We start from the raw sequence: 15,985 nt of genomic DNA on the forward strand, positions 1-15,985 counted from the left end.
TAGCACAGGGAACTCTACTCAACATTCTGTAATAACTTATATGGGAAAAGAATCTGAAAAAGAATGGATATATGTATAGGTATAACTGAATCACTTTGCTCTACACCCAAAACTAACAAAACATTGTAAATCAACTATACCCCAATATAAAATAAAAATTAAATTAAAAAAAAGTAAGAATAAACCAGAAAAAGCCTTAAGCTAATACAATTTAATTTAAATTTACTTTAATTCAAATGCATATTATTTCTTTTTGGGGTGTTAAAAACATTAAGTGAAAGGCAATGAGGAAAGGCTTTCTGAAGAATCAACAACTGGCCTGAAGAATAATTAATGATGATATTGTATTTGCTTATGCGAAATGAGACTGCCTTAAGCAGAATAACGGTAAAAACCACATGTAAGATATAGTATGAAACACAGGTTAAGACAGTCATTCAGGTGGAAAAACAACAAAAAAGGCTGAGTAGGAACTGGCAGTAAACAGTAAGAACTGGGTAAAGATGGAGATGACACAAAGCAGAAGCGGTTGTCTTGTAAAATCTTATAGTCTCAAACTTGTATTTAAGCAGCTTCTTAAAAAGAAGTTGGGGGTATTAAAAAAAAGTTGGGGGGGGGCAAGGGGACAAGTGGTCAGGAGGCTGGAGAATCAAACAGAAAGAGTCTAGAAATAAACACTGGTCACATTATTAAAAAAAACTTAGTTACTCCCTCTCCTGAAGATCATCAAAAAGATTCACTGGCAACCAGTGTAGCATTAGAAAGCCCTGCTACAGTAGAGGATAAATACTTGCCCAGGTTATGAAACTAAACAAACAGCACCAAAGAGATAAATAAATGCAGTTAAAAAAAAAAATCCTCACTTAATTCCACATCTGTACTTTTTAACCACCGACTAATCTTGAGGTGAACAACTGATTTAAAATACTCTCAAATAACTCAATTGTAAAAAAAAGTATTAGTAATATAGCTCAAAATTATAAGAATAGGAGATTTAAAAAAAAAAGCCTAAACTTCTTGACATCAAAAAACATGTGTTGTGTAAAACTCTTTTGGACCGTTACTCAAAAATTATCCAACAAAAATCAAATCAAAATCACTTGTATTAATCTAATCAATTACATCTTCATAAAATATTCTTAATTACTACATTACATTCATTCAATTCACACATGACTTAGAGGAAAGACAGAAAATTAGCATTCTTACCATTATTAGTACTTAGGATAAAAAAACATGCAACACCAAGTTAGTTGTTTTCTATACAACTTATGTATCCAATAACTATTAAGATCTCTAAGAGGAACTCAGTACAAACATGAAATATAAAATGCTCTCCTGTACTTTTAAGACAAAATTCACAAGCATAATACGCCTCACTTTAAATATGAGGATATCAAGTCACTGCTATGTGGTATTAGAAACGAATACAATTTTAAGGTATAATTTGACATCATTTCTTCAGCTTAGTGTTGCTGCTTTTCACACAAAACTAGTAAAAATACCAAGAGTATTGTTAACTTATGTCCCCTTGCATGCAATAATCAAGGACCTTTAGAAATGGATGTAGTACATACCTTGAAGGTGAGGCTGAAAGTAGTGGGAGGAACTGAAGTTAGGCTGGAGCTCTGTTGTATAGTCTCCCTCTTAGGGAGGGGGAGGGTGTTGGGCAGGGGCACCTGAAAAGGTAGGCAACACATATTATAATCTAACTAAGTCTGCTACAAAAGCCCCATTAAAGATAATGCTAATGTATTCTAAGGCTATTTTCATCAGAGCCAAGAGGAATATTTGACTGCTTAGTTTATAGTAACTGATAATTCTGGACATCTTAGATAAAACTTCTGAGAAGAAATACTATCTGCTTATTTATGCATAAATTGACAGAAAAAGAATCTGCCGCAAACACAAGGTAAAAACTCAAAGGTCATGCTTCCTATATTTTAATATATATACAAAACACCTGGGGGTGTTGTTAAATGCAGATTCTGATTCACTTGGCCTGGGGAAGGCCTGAAATTCTCCCTTTCAAACAAGCTCCCAGGTGATGCTGATGCTACTGGTCCCTGGACCATACGCTGTATAGCAAAGCTCTAAGTAATATAATTTCCACCATTTACAGGGCCCACAGGTTCTATGAGAAGCATTTAACATGATAGGGTAAGTATAAGAAATTATTCTCTTTACAGCAACCTAGTCAACTTATAACTAGATTCAAGAACAAAAGTAACGTTGAGAGGAAAATATATAGTATCACCCCCACCTCATTACACTAACCAAATTGCTTTGCTATAGTAAGACATGATTATGGCAAGTACTGTTAGAAACTTGAAGATACTAGAAATTCACTACTCATATGTCTTTTCTTCCTCTAAGTCTCTGGATCTTGAGAGTTTATTATGTACTACTATATGATTGATTTGTACTACTACATGATGGTTCAGTCAGTTGTTTAAACACAATGACTGAGTTGTTGGGGGTGGGTTTAAGATAATCACTTTGTGGTACTATGGACAATCTAATGGAGATTATTTTATAAATCTTTAAAATAGCTGTGCCATAATAATCAAAACACCACCTGCACTTAAATCTTCAAGACATTCAAGATTCCAAACAATTGTAATATAAGGTACTACAACCAATAAATATTAGCTAAGATCCTTAAAAAGTGCGTTAAGCCTCGGGAAATAAGGCTTTTTTTCAGTTTAATTTTAATTTTTAATTTTCTGGCCACGCCAGACGGCTTGTGGGATCCTAGTTCCCCAACCAGGGATCAAACCCGTGCTCCCTGCAATGGAAGTGCAGAGTCCCAACCACTGGACCACCAGGGAATTCCCCAGTTTAATTTTTAAAAAGACAAAAGTTCTATGCATAAAATGGAGCCCCCAGACTAATGAATTAGAAAGGGACATTTCAAAAGGTCCTAAAATTTTTTCCCATGTAGGACGTTTGTTTTTAACACTACGTTAAGCTCAGAATCACCACCAAACTTGGCACAAATAAGCAACACTGTGAAATCATTCCAAACTTATCACCTTTTATAATGCTCCCTGACCCAAACTGATCTTGTTTTCAAACATACTCTGGATACACTGCTAAAAATCAAATATAGACTATTTACTTAAACCCAAGACTGGGCGTCTTCCCTTCAGTAGTCCTCTGTGTACAAGTCACTATGTTAATTAGCCTTGCAGATTAGACAGAAACCATTAAAATGCTCATATGGATATTTTCAATGAGTTTTAAGGGTTCTGAGAATAATGATCTTCCCTTCCATATTCATATTTTATAAATTATATTTTTAGAAAAGAGTTGTTTGGCAGAAAGCATCATATACTTTCTGGAAAAGGTAACATACTCTACATTTTTCTAAAGTGAGAAAAGACAGCATGGTTCAAGTATAATTAAACCTTACTGAAATGTTACTAATTCAATATTTGAGAATCCATGTAGTGACATCAGGAAGTAAATTGACAGAAAGTCTTTCTGCCCTTCCCAAGTTTTCTATTACTTGCTATAAGAGGTTAAATAAACCTTTCTCCAAAAGGTCAGGGGAAGAGGATTTGGCATATGAAGTGAAGCTTCATAACATAAGTTGGACAAATTACATTAATCAGCTCCAAAAGTGTTCTCTTATCACAAAGAGAAAATGTGTGTCTTCCTCCTTTCTCTCCTTTTTCCTTCAGCTGGGCTACAAAAGTTGGATTAAATGATCCCTAATGCATCTCACCTAAAAGTCTATATACCTGATGCTAGAGAGAAAAACAGAAAACATGGGAAAGACATTGTAATAAAAGATAATTGAGATTTTTATTCTAAAATAATAGAGTTAAAGCTTTTTAAGAGATCTTTAAATATATCTGTAAAGGTTATTTTTTTAAAAGAAGCCTTTGTTTAATATAGAAGGCTATATTTAAAAAAGAGACCAGATGAATTTCCACCATACCTGCTCTCCAAAACAAGAGGCATACACGTAACTTCTAAAATGCTCTTCTTCTTCCATGGGAGGTTACCTAACTTTTTTTTGGCTCACAATTTTTCACCTGTCAGTTAGTGAACTAGGCCAAATACTGGACTTTACTGGTTTTTAACAGAGTCTTGAATTATAACATGGTTGCTTTGGGATACTAGAGCTAAATTTACATAACTTACTGTCATCTTTTAACACATTTTTGAACGGAGACATATTACGGCCACAGGCGTTAGTTTCTGCAAAAATCCCCTGGTCCATAATGTGTTAATAGAGCATTTAAGGCTATATGAAGATATACATTATAGCTCAATCTTCACAAGAGGAATGAAGTTGTTAACGTTCAGTATAATTTAAATTCAAAAAGAAACACATAAATCTTTGGTAATAATCTAATTGTCTTTTTAAGTGAATGACCTTTCACTGCATTATAAAAAGGTGTCATTTAAGAACAAAATTACCAACCAAATAAATGCTGAATCTGTAGAATGTGAAAGCTAAGAACAAAAATTCTTACCAAACCAGGTTAATAGGATTAGTACTTATGAAACCAAGCCTCAGCATCACAAGCCTGTATATTAAACATAAAGCTGATGACTTTCAGGGGAAAAGCAACAACTCAGCTTTGACTATTTCCCCTAATTATATTACAGTGCTCCTAAATACAAACTTACTATCAACTTTTTCCCTGAGAAGAGTTAAATATTGGTTATAAAGTGTGTATTAGATAACAATAGCCAGGTTCCTATTCAAACTTGCCACATCTCAGGTTGATTACTTACATTATTAACCAAAGTATCCTCCATCTTTGCATTATTAGTAGCCACAGTGTTAGGCAGAGAGGAAGAAGGTGTAGTATAGTCTGTTACAGACTCCTGTGGAGTGGTAATAGAAAAAAATACGTTTTAAACTGAATTAAAGAATCACTTTCTAATAACAGCCTAACAGTTGTAAAGTTGTTTGGAAGAAAGCAGGAGAGAAGAGCAGATCTTAAGACTCAAATCTTAAAGACCAAAAGTGGGATAAAACAAACATGGACCTACCACATTCCAACCACTGCTGGGGTCCTATACATTTAAAAAATATACTGTATAGTACTAGGAGGTTGTCAACAGTGTCAAATAGTTATTTCTATGGATTTCTAAAAGAACTCTGTGTGGTTCTTATACTCAATCTATAGCTTACTTTCAACTATTGATTTTTTATTTTCTTCAAAATAAAACATGGATAAACGAATGTCAAGATCTTAGTTGTCACAATTAATTAGGTTTTAGGATAAACTCCTTGTTTATCATCATGAATCTCTTCTTTAAACATGGCAGAGTTAGATCACACAAGCTTTTCATTTCTATGCACTGAGTTGTATGGCAATTAAAAAGAGAAAAATATTCAAGTAATATGAAAGATTCCATCTACCTTTCTTCTCCATGAATACATGTTCCGGAGTGAACACCAAATGGCAGATATAAATTTGCTACTCCCACAAGTGTCAGTCCCCATAAAGTCACTCAGTGTATCTTGCCTTAATGACTATTTCTAAAGATATGCATCTTTCATTCAATGTAGTTCCTAAATGCAAGTCAACCATTCCTCTGGTGCTCAACCAATGAAACATGATCTGTTCCAACCCTGAAAGAAAACTGGCTATACTGGAGTTACTAAAAGTTTATCTTTTAGTTTATCTTTCCTGACTTCAGAATCTCACTAGTGTGCAAGATAAGGAGGGGTCCACTGTAACTCCATTGACAAAATAAAAAGTAATATAGAGCAATTCTTTCAAAGTCTATAAACACGCTGAAAAGCATTCTAATCTTCGGTAAATATTTTTTCACTTTGAACTACTCAATAGCCCAGAATTAAGTTGCCATAGAAAAATAATTTACTGTAAGGAATTTCTTTAGATCACATATGCACACCATGAAATAAAATCTTCTCTGTAAGAAATAATAACCCTTATAAGCTATAGAATTATATGCCTCAAGAAAAAAAAAAAAGTATTCTGTTGTTGCTTTCCCCATTCATTTTAGACGTGATTTGCATCAACTGAACTGGTAATCATTGCACATTGCTTACCTTCACGTTAGTGCCATATTCTGGGGACGATACTGAGATCATTGTTCCTATTTCAGTAGACATTTCTGAAACTGCTTTGGTTTCCTTTGTTGCCACAGGATCTGTACTTCTGACTGTAGCAGGGCTTGATTTCTCTTGTCCTTCCGGCTCCACCTGTTGGGCATCTTTTACTTTTCTATTTTTTAATGAACGTTCCTTTCCAATAGGACCAGGTTTATGTTCTTTGTTTTCTACTGGACTCAAATCTGGAAGCTAAATTCAATGTTTATGACAAAAACACATCATGATCAAAGACATTCATTGAAAACTAATCCAATTTTGAAACTTATTTATTCTCCTTAAGTGTTAATGGCTTTCATACAATTATATCTGGGACATGAACTATATTTACCTTCTGGGCTTTGATAGGGCCTGCCCGTGGCTGCTTCTGCCGTTGTTCTTTAGGTTCAGATATTTTGTCAGTAGTTTTTTCCGAAAGCACAGGAACAATTTCATTTTCACCCCCGTTTGAAGCTGGAGCACCAAACTGAATTGTGTCAATTCCAATTTCAACTCCACTTTCTTGACTATTCTTTGTTCCCTAGTAAGAGAACATTTAAAAACTTGCTTCAGATGTGAGAGAGTGGCATGGACATATATACACTACCAAATGTAAAACAGCTAGCTAGTAGTGGGAAGCAGCCACATAGCACAGGGAGATCAGCTCTGTGCTTTGTTACCATCTAGAGGGGTGGGATAGGGAGGGTGGGAGGGAGAAGCAAGCGGGAGAAGGTATGGAGATATATGTTTATGTATAGCTGATTCACTTTGTTATACAGCAGAAACTAACACACCATTGTAAAGCAATTATACTCCAATAAAGATATTAAAAAAAAAATCCCTCTGGTTTTATAATGATAAAAACTTTAAAAAAAATACTTGCTTCAAAGCAGAATTCAAATTTGACTGAATGATTTATGTAATAGCACACATTTTAAAAGTACAATAGAAGGTCTGAAGCAATCTACATCCAGCTGAGATTAACTGACCTTGGTTTATGTTTTAGGAGAACACTCCCTTAACCCTACTGATTTGTATTAGAAAACAACGGATAAAATAAAAACTAGGACAAGACTTAAGTTTTAAAGTCCTGGCTTTAAGTGCCCTGGGTTGAAGGGCAAATCACAGCCTCAAGTTAAAACAAATGTAAAACATCAGGGGCTTCCCTGGTGGCGCAGTGGTTGAGAGTCCGCCTGCTGATGCAGGGGACACGGGTTCGTGCCCAGCCTGGGAAGATCCCACATGCTGCGGAGCGGCTGGGCCCGTGAGCCATGGCTGCTGAGCCTGCGCGTCCGGAGCCTGTGCTCCGCAACGGGAGAGGCCACAACGAGAGGCCTGCGTACCACAAAAAAAAAAAAAAAAGTAAAACATCATTTAAAATAAATGTAAAACAAATACAGAAAGGCACCACCAGCAAGAGATAAAGGAATGAATTAACGGAGCAGAAAAAAGATAGGAATTCCAGTGTCACCCACTTCTGCTTTGAAAATAAAATGAATTAATATACATGAAAGTACTTCGTGATTGGTAATGGCGTGCACACACATCAGAAATTCATTCATCAATTAAACTGCTACTTTATGTAATACCTTCTTTGTGCTAGGCGCTGATCCAGGCAGACACTACCAATCTAACTTGCATTATAATGGATGAAGAAAATAAACAACTAAAAAGTTAGATAAGGGATATGCAAAAATTAAAATATGGTTAAACGACTTAGAAAAAGGCCCTAGGAGGTCATACTGAAACTGAATCTAAACTATAGGATTAGTGGAAGGTGTTTCTGGCAGAGCAAACATCTAGTGTAAAGGTCAGGAATTAAAAACAAAAACAAAAACAAAAAACCTAGTGAGGCTGGAACACAGCAGGTATTAGGAACAGTGGCAGAAGATGGACAAGCAGAAGGTTAGATGACATGGGGTTTTGTAAGCCTGAGGATGTTTATAACAATGTCCCCCAGTGGACATTCAAAACCACAGATAGTACTCAACAGTGCACATACTGTGTTTTTTTCCCTATACAAACACACTGATGATAAAGTTTAATTTACAAATTAAGCACAGTAAGAGAACAGCCAAATTGCCAGTCACACTATTTTTGCGCTTTGGGGCCACTATTAAGTTACGTAAGGGTTATGTGAACACAAACACACCAAAACGACCAACTTGATAACCAAGATGGCTACTAAATGACTAATGGGTGGGTGGGAACACTGGATTTCATGACGCTATTATTCAGAAGGGTGTGCACAATTTAAAACTTATGAACTGTTTTTTCCTGGAATTTTCCATTTAATATTTTCAGGCTGTGGTTGACTGCAGTTAACTGAAACCACAAAAACTGTACTTAACCTTTTCATGGAAGAACAAACAAAAAGACAAAACTAGGGACAAAATTAAACTTCAGGCCTTGGTCTTATAATCAAATCACTATTTCATATCATTTTTGGTACCCCTGAATTAAGTGTGTCAATTACTGTGTAAGGTTATTGTTATATTTATCAGTATAACAATGTCAACAGTAGGAATAAGGCATGTCATTCAGATCTATTTTTAATATCTGAACATTCACTTTCAACTACAAACAGTACTGATATAACTTAGAATAAACATCTCTGTTTTAGTCAATGTTGAAATTTTCTAGTCAGTTCAATATAAATGTACAATTAATCTTAGAAGAGAGAATGGTGCAGTACTTAATAACTGAAAGCTCTTGATTTTATGTACAAAACAATTAAGAACTTATAAATAGTTAAATGAATAGTAATATAGTTAATGGGACTAGTTAAAATAGTTAATGGGACTTAGAGAACGTTAGACAATATTATATTCTTTGAAACAAAAAATGTCTATAAAATATAGATAAGACAAGAAGAGATGATAAAATCATTCTATCCAGAAAATATAAAGAACATAAAGAGGATGAAGAAAAATATGCATGAGAAAAATGAGATACCAACAAAATATCCTGGTGCTCCAAGAGGCTGAAGAAGAATGTAAGCATCCTTCTAGTATTATCAACTTGTAGTGGAATGTCTACAACAAAAATCTTGCAGCTGAGAGATTATGGTCCCTGTACTTTAATGTCAACTTAAAAACCTGGACCAAACATTTTAATAAAATTATTAAACCAGTACACTCATCCAAAACAAAGAAAAGAAACTTTCTACTCCATCCTTCTCATTAGTAATGAAAAATCAACTTTCTATACAAGAAATGTTCTAATTAATCATAATGTCAAAACAAATAGGCAGAGGAAAAACGATTAAACTGGGCATCTCAGATACAGAATCCAGTGATTCTTAATTCTATTTTTACAAAGAGTTCTCTGTAGAACTTAAAAAAATCAAAACAGATGATGAGGCCTACTCCAGACCTAAGTTAGAAAGCTGAACTGGGGGTAGGGAACAACAGGAAGACTTCCCTGAAAGGAAAAAAGAAGAAAAACAAAATCTCTTAACTGTATCTTCCTTGACATTTCTCTGCTCCCCTTTTATGGCAAAACTACTCTAGGTTCTCTACACAGTCAGCCTTGCCTCAGCATCCATGGGCTCCACCGCCCCTGGATTAAAAAAAACAAAAAAACACCCAAGAAAGTTCCAAAAAGTGAAACTTGAATTTGCTGCACACCGGCAACTATTTACATAGCGTTTACATCGTATTAGGTATTACAAGTAATCTAGAGATAAATATATGCAAATACCGTGCCATTTTATACAAGAGACTTGAGCATCATTGGACTCTGGTATCCGTGGGGGATCTTAGAACCAATCCCGCTGCGATACTGAGGGACGACTGTACTCATCTTTTCTCCCATTTTCTCTTAAATTCACACTAACCAGGCTTTTGCACCAAGTGCTCCACCAACATTTTTTTGGTCAAAGTCACCAGTGACCTCCACATTGTTAATGCCAACTGTCAATTCTCAGGGTCTGTCTTACTTGACTTTCCAGCAGCATTTGACACACTTGATTTATCCCTCTTTAAACTCATCTTTCATTTGGATTCCAGGACACCTTTCTCATCACTTAGCTTCTCCATCTCCCGCAACTCCCTGAGTTGGGACTCGGTTTTTGTTTCTCTTCTCTTTTTCTAACTACTTTTATAACTCATTCTCCCTTCGTGACCTCAACCAACGTCATCACTTAAGCACCATCTAATGACTTACAAATTTATGTAGTCAAACTAGACTATCTTCTCTGAACTACAAATTCTTTTTTTTTTTTTTGTGGTACGCGGGCCTCTCACTGCTGTGGCCTCTCCCGCCGCAGAGCACAGGCTCTGGACACGCAGGCCCAGCGGCCATGGCCCACGGGCCTAGCCGCTCCGTGGCATGTGGGATCCTCCCAGACCGGGGCACAAACCAGTGTCCGCCGCATCGGCAGGCGGACTCCCAACCACTGTGCCACCACGGAAGCCCTACAAATTCTTATATTCAACTACCTACTTGACATTTCCACTTAGATGTGTAATAAACATCTTAAATCTAACAAGTTCAAAACTGAATTCCCTGATCTTCTTCCCCAATGATGATTCATTTTACAGCTTCCCAATCTCAACTGATGGGAACTCTATCCCTTTTGTTGCTCAAGTCAAAAGCTTTGGAGATAACTGACTCCCTTTTCTCACATATCACATTTAATTCATCAGTAAATTTATGAGCTCTATCTTCAAATACCCAGAAACCAACCATTTCTGATCACTTTTAATGTCACTTCCCTGGTTTAAGCTATCATCATTTGATTATTGCAACAGCATCTTACCATCTATTCTTTGCTCCCACAGACTGTTCTTAACAGACTACTTAGAATAGTCTTTTAAAAAGTCAGATGCTGTCACTCTTTTTCTCAAAACTATCTACTGTCTTCCTACCATGCCCGAAGTCCCTACCGGATCCTCCACCTATTATCTTTCCAACCTCATCTGTTCTCTTTTCATCCCTTACTTCAATCCAGCCATATGGACCTCTTCAAACACACCAGGCATGCTCCTGTGTTAGGGTTTTGTATTTACTATTCTCTGAACCAGGAATTCACTTTTCCTCAGACAACTGAATAGCATGCTCTCTTACCTCCTTCAAGTCTTTAATTCAAGTGTCACCTAAGTAGCCTTTTCTGGCCACCCTATTTTAAGCTGTCTCCACACCGCCTGGGAAATTCCTTATACACCTTCCTTGCTTTTGCTTTTCTCCTCAGCACTGATCACCATTTAACATTCTATGTGTTGTTTATTGTTGGTTCTCCCCAACTACAATGGAAGCCCCACGAGCACAGGGTTTTTATTCTGTTTTCACACCACCACCCACTTTTTCTAAGGCCACAGGTTAGGACAGTACCTGATACCATCACAAGTGCTCAATAAATGTTTGTTCAATGAATGAAGAATTGCTGGCCTAAATAGTCAATTACCAATACTGCCTGTTTGAGAAATTACGTTAGAACAACCTCCCGGAAACTCTGCTTCTAGGTAATTATACTGATTATTCAAACGTGCATATCATTAAAAACATAGAACAGTCCAGAAAATAGTAATTGCACTTATACTCTCTGTGTCACAAAGCTAGAACTTTTAAAATGTTAACCTTAATATGTCTAAAGGTGAGAAGCAGCTTATAACTGTTGAGATTCAGTAGCATTAACATCACTTGGGAACTTATAAGAAATGTACTCAGGCCTTAGCCCAGAAATAATGAATCAGAAACTCTGGGCATGGGTCCCAGCAATCTACTTTAATAAGCTCTCCAGGTGATTCTGATGCATGCCAAAGTTTGAGAAACTGTTTTAAGGAAACTCTGCCACACTAACCCCACAAAAGCCATTATTAAGTCTGTTCCTACCTCTGATGAAGTAGCTGATCCAAATGATGTTAGGGGCTTATTCCATGCACTGACTGAAGGTGGCTGTGGTGGACTAATGGGACCTACTGAGAAGGAGAAGCCACAGGAAATATGACCATTAAAATTTAGAGGCTAATAATCTTTAATCCATTTAACCCTTTCTTTTAATGGTAGCTAGATAATAAAACAATGACTTTTCACATGGTATATAATACTTAAAAAGATTCTTGCATACCAAAATAAATATAATCTCCTCCAAAACATTGTACCATTGTTTTATCAACACAAAGTTGTGTCCATAAAATATGGCTGTTAAAAATATAACACACTTGTCTTAGAAACAAAGGTGTTAAGAAAGGAAGCTAAGAAAAGATTACTGTTACTGCTTCCTACTGACGAAAAAGAAATGCCTAGGAAAAAACATACTGAGTATATAAACAAAATTGAAAACAAACCCCCAATTCCCATGCCATATCCCACCCCTCACTTCCTGTTGCACACTTACATTTCTTAGAGATGTCATTCAACACAGCTGGTGGGGCCACCTTGTTATCCCATAATTCAGTTGTAAGAGTGCCATGTGACTGTGGGGTCTGGATGGGTTTTCCTGTGGCTACATAATCTGTGCCATTAGGTGTCTGAGCTGAAGGTAGTCTAATTGAAGGAGGTGGCTGTTTTGAAGACTGTGTTGTAGTCTGTAGTGGACTCTGGACTGGTTTGTGAGTCTGTCCCTGAGTCTGGGCTGGGGCAGTAGGGGCTGGGACTGAGACTTGGACTAGGGCAGGGGTTGGGGCTGGGATTGAGGCAGGGACAGTCGGGGCTGAGGTGGGGGCAGCTGGGGCTGAGGTGGCTGGAGGTGGAGCTGAAGCTGGTGATAGAGCTGAAGCAAGGATAGGAATTGAGGCTGAGGCAAGGATGGGGACAGAGGCTGAGGTGGAAGCAGAGGCAAGGATTGGGGTTGGAGCTGGAGCTGGAGAAGAGGCTGTGGCTGTAGTTGAGGTGGAGGCTGGAACTGGAGCTGAGGCTGAGGCTAAGGTTGGGAGTGGAGCTGAGGTGGAGGTAAAGACTGGGACTGCAGATGGGGCTGGAACTGGAGCCGAGGGTGATGCTAAAACTGGAGCTGGGGTTGAGGCTGGAACTGGAGCTGAGGTTGTGGCTGAACCTGGAGCTGAGGCTGAACCTGGACCTGGAGCTGAGGCTAGAGCCAAAGCTGGAAGCTGTGCTTGCTGGGTTCCCGTAGCCTGTTTTTTGGCAAATCTTGGCGGGAGCTTAGAAGTCTGACTTCTTCCTTTTTCATTTGCATTCTTTTTATTCCAGACCTTAAAAAATTTGCAGGAATCATTTGTGTCAGTAACACAGCTGAAAGTAATAGTTCATACACAGACATTCCAACAAAGCTATCTACTGCTAATTTAGCTCCTTTACTTTACAAAATAGCTACTTGATAGAATAAAAACATCAAGGTTGCCAATGAGATTTTAAATTACAAGATGCTATAGGGGAAAAAAGACAAATATGTATTATATATTCTTGACATACAGGTCCACAATCTCTTTTCCACTATTCTGAAGTTAAAGAAATTAAGGAAATTCGCACTAAATTCATTTGGCAGCAAAATCTGACCCCACCTGACAAAAAATTACTGACTTCACTCAACTCATGTTTGCCACAGAAGCATTAATCCTGGGAGTGTTGCTAGGTATTATGCTATACAAAATACGCACCAATGTATCTTCCTAAACAATAATAACAAATAAATGACTTCTGAAAATATCTAGTCCCAAGAATTATATCCAATTAAACTCAATATTACCAACCACATAGGATTTTTACAGTGTTTCCTGCTTTTAAGCCTCTCACCTGTTAGGGCTCTTTATCGGTATGACCTATGTGCTCTATTTATTTTTATCCTCTGTCAGCATTTAGTAAAATGGGTGTTGGGTTGATCTAAAGGAAATAATGTATCGTGATTCATACTATGTATTTCAAAGAACTAATTTAGATTACAACAGAAACTTGTATAGGTCAAGAATCTGCAAGTTATTAGAGATCATGGCAGCTGTATTCATTAAGTTTCCAAGATGATTTAAAATTAACCCTAACTCTGCAATGAAGTATGATGGGGCAAATAAGATATATTTTGAAATAAAGTAAAGATGGTCTTCTCTAAGGCAAATGGTGAGCTAGTGATTACATTCTACTTAAAATTTACCTCATTCTGGTTAAAAAGTTTAAAGTTGTGAAAAATCAGGTCATTCTCAGAACTTGAATAATAACTGCAGCCCTGACCTTAGAGGTGGATAGAAACCTTGACCATTTCCTAGTATATTTTGGGCAACAATCTAAATAACTAGTAACAAATTGAAACGCTATACCTGAATGATTTGTTCTTCCTTCTTTCGGCGTTCTTCATCCTGTAAACGTTTCTGTTGTTTTTTGGATACAACTTCAGTAAAACCATCATCATTCAAATTTGACTGGGGGTCTTCAACTACTGTTACTTCAGGATGGTCATCAATTATAACAACACCTACAGATATACAAAAAGATTTAAAATGATATTTTTTTGCAACTGAAAAGATAAATAGAAATGTTTAGTCCAGTAGTGATTAAAAAATAAAAGATATGGCAAAGATCTAGTTCTCATAACTCATAGTATATAAATCATTTCCCACACCATAAAATGGCCATTTAGCAGCAAAATTTGAAAAGATTTCATAGATATATGAAAAAATTTCATAAACAGGTTAAAAGTCCTGAGACTATCTACTTTGAATGATATATTATACATCCTTTTTTCTTAAGCAATATAGTGGTAGTGCCTTGTTTTTTAAAATAAAAATCAAGGGCTTCCCTGGTGGCACAGTGGTTAAGAATCCGCCTGCCAATGCAGGGGACACAGGTTCGAGACCTGGTTCGGGAAGATCCCACATGCCGTGGAGCAACAAAACCTGTGCTCTACAACTACTGAGCCTGCGCTCTAGAGCCCGTGAGCCACAGCTACTGAAGCCCGGGCGCCTAGAGCCCGTGCTCCGCAACAAGACAAACCACCGCAATGGGAAGCCCACGCACCACAACAAAGAGTAGCCCCCGCTCTCCGTAACTAGAGAAAGCCCGCATGCAGCAACGAAGACCCAACGCAACCAAAAATAAATAAATTTATAAAAAAAAAAGAAAGAAAAATCAAAATTGTCTTATCGTAGTCAAATCACTTAAACTCTACCTCTCCCAGCCTCAAGATGTGTGCTGTGCTATTAAAGATCTACATAGTACTTTATCTCATTTGCATCTAACCATTCTAAGAGGTGGGTATTACTATTGTTTCCCCTTTTCAAAGGATGTATGTAATAAGCTCTGAGAGGCTGATGTGCTAACAACGCGGTGTTGAACAACTAAGCTGGTCTTATAATTCTTAATGCCTCTAGTTTACGTAGACTATTGTCTATAATGTGGAGCTGTTAAAAACCATGAAATACATGTTAAAGTTCCATGTGAATGTAAAGTGGCATAGATGTACATACATCATAATAACCCAGTGGAAGAATAATTCAAGATATACTTTCAACTCATTCTCTAACAATTATTCTGGCTATCTTGTTAAATTATTCTAGGGCTTCCCTGGTGGCGCAGTGGTTGAGAGTCCGCCTGCCGATGCGGGGGACACGGGTTCGTGCCCCGGTCCGGGAGGATCCCACATGCCGCGGAGCGGCTGGGCCCGTGAGCCATGGCCGCTGAGCCTGCGCGTCCGGAGCCTGTGCTCCGCGACGGGAGAGGCCAAAACGGTGAGAGGCCCCCCGTACAGCAAAAAAAAAAAAAAAAAAAAAAAAAAAAATCTATATTCCAGTGAGTATAAGAAATCTAGATCCATTAACTAATACTTAGAAGAAAAATAAAAATAGTCCAGGTGATGTGATTTTGGGTTGTAGGCATAATGTTTGCACAATAAATATAAGAAAAGGGTGAGGCAATTCAAATAAATTATTTTAATTTTGCAAATATAAATATATAATATGTTCTGATCGGGAAACACATAATAAAAATAGATACTCGCTTGGGAATGATACATAT

General features: G+C 37.1%; 1 protein-coding gene across 15 annotated transcripts in view; it reads right to left on the bottom strand.

Annotated features, from left to right (window-relative positions):
• Window positions 1–15,985, bottom strand: part of PRRC2C (proline rich coiled-coil 2C) — a 98,568-nt gene that overhangs the window by 18,502 nt on the left and 64,081 nt on the right. For 13 of the 15 annotated variants that reach the window (XM_012533012.3, XM_012533010.3, XM_012533011.3 and 10 more), the window contains exons 18-24: window positions 14,293–14,447; window positions 12,423–13,236; window positions 11,918–12,003; window positions 6,435–6,623; window positions 6,044–6,295; window positions 4,753–4,845; window positions 1,578–1,679 (exon numbers count right to left, since the gene is read on the bottom strand). In XM_012533012.3, the coding sequence (XP_012388466.1) occupies window positions 1,578–1,679; window positions 4,753–4,845; window positions 6,044–6,295; window positions 6,435–6,623; window positions 11,918–12,003; window positions 12,423–13,236; window positions 14,293–14,447 (1,691 nt within the window). The remainder of the gene's footprint in view (window positions 1–1,577; window positions 1,680–4,752; window positions 4,846–6,043; window positions 6,296–6,434; window positions 6,624–11,917; window positions 12,004–12,422; window positions 13,237–14,292; window positions 14,448–15,985) is intronic. The other 2 variants (XM_033428070.2, XM_012533013.3) reach the window with 2 other exon arrangements.

This window comes from Orcinus orca, chromosome 1 (genome assembly GCF_937001465.1).
Source record: "Orcinus orca chromosome 1, mOrcOrc1.1, whole genome shotgun sequence".
Classification (NCBI taxonomy): Eukaryota; Metazoa; Chordata; class Mammalia; order Artiodactyla; family Delphinidae; genus Orcinus; species Orcinus orca.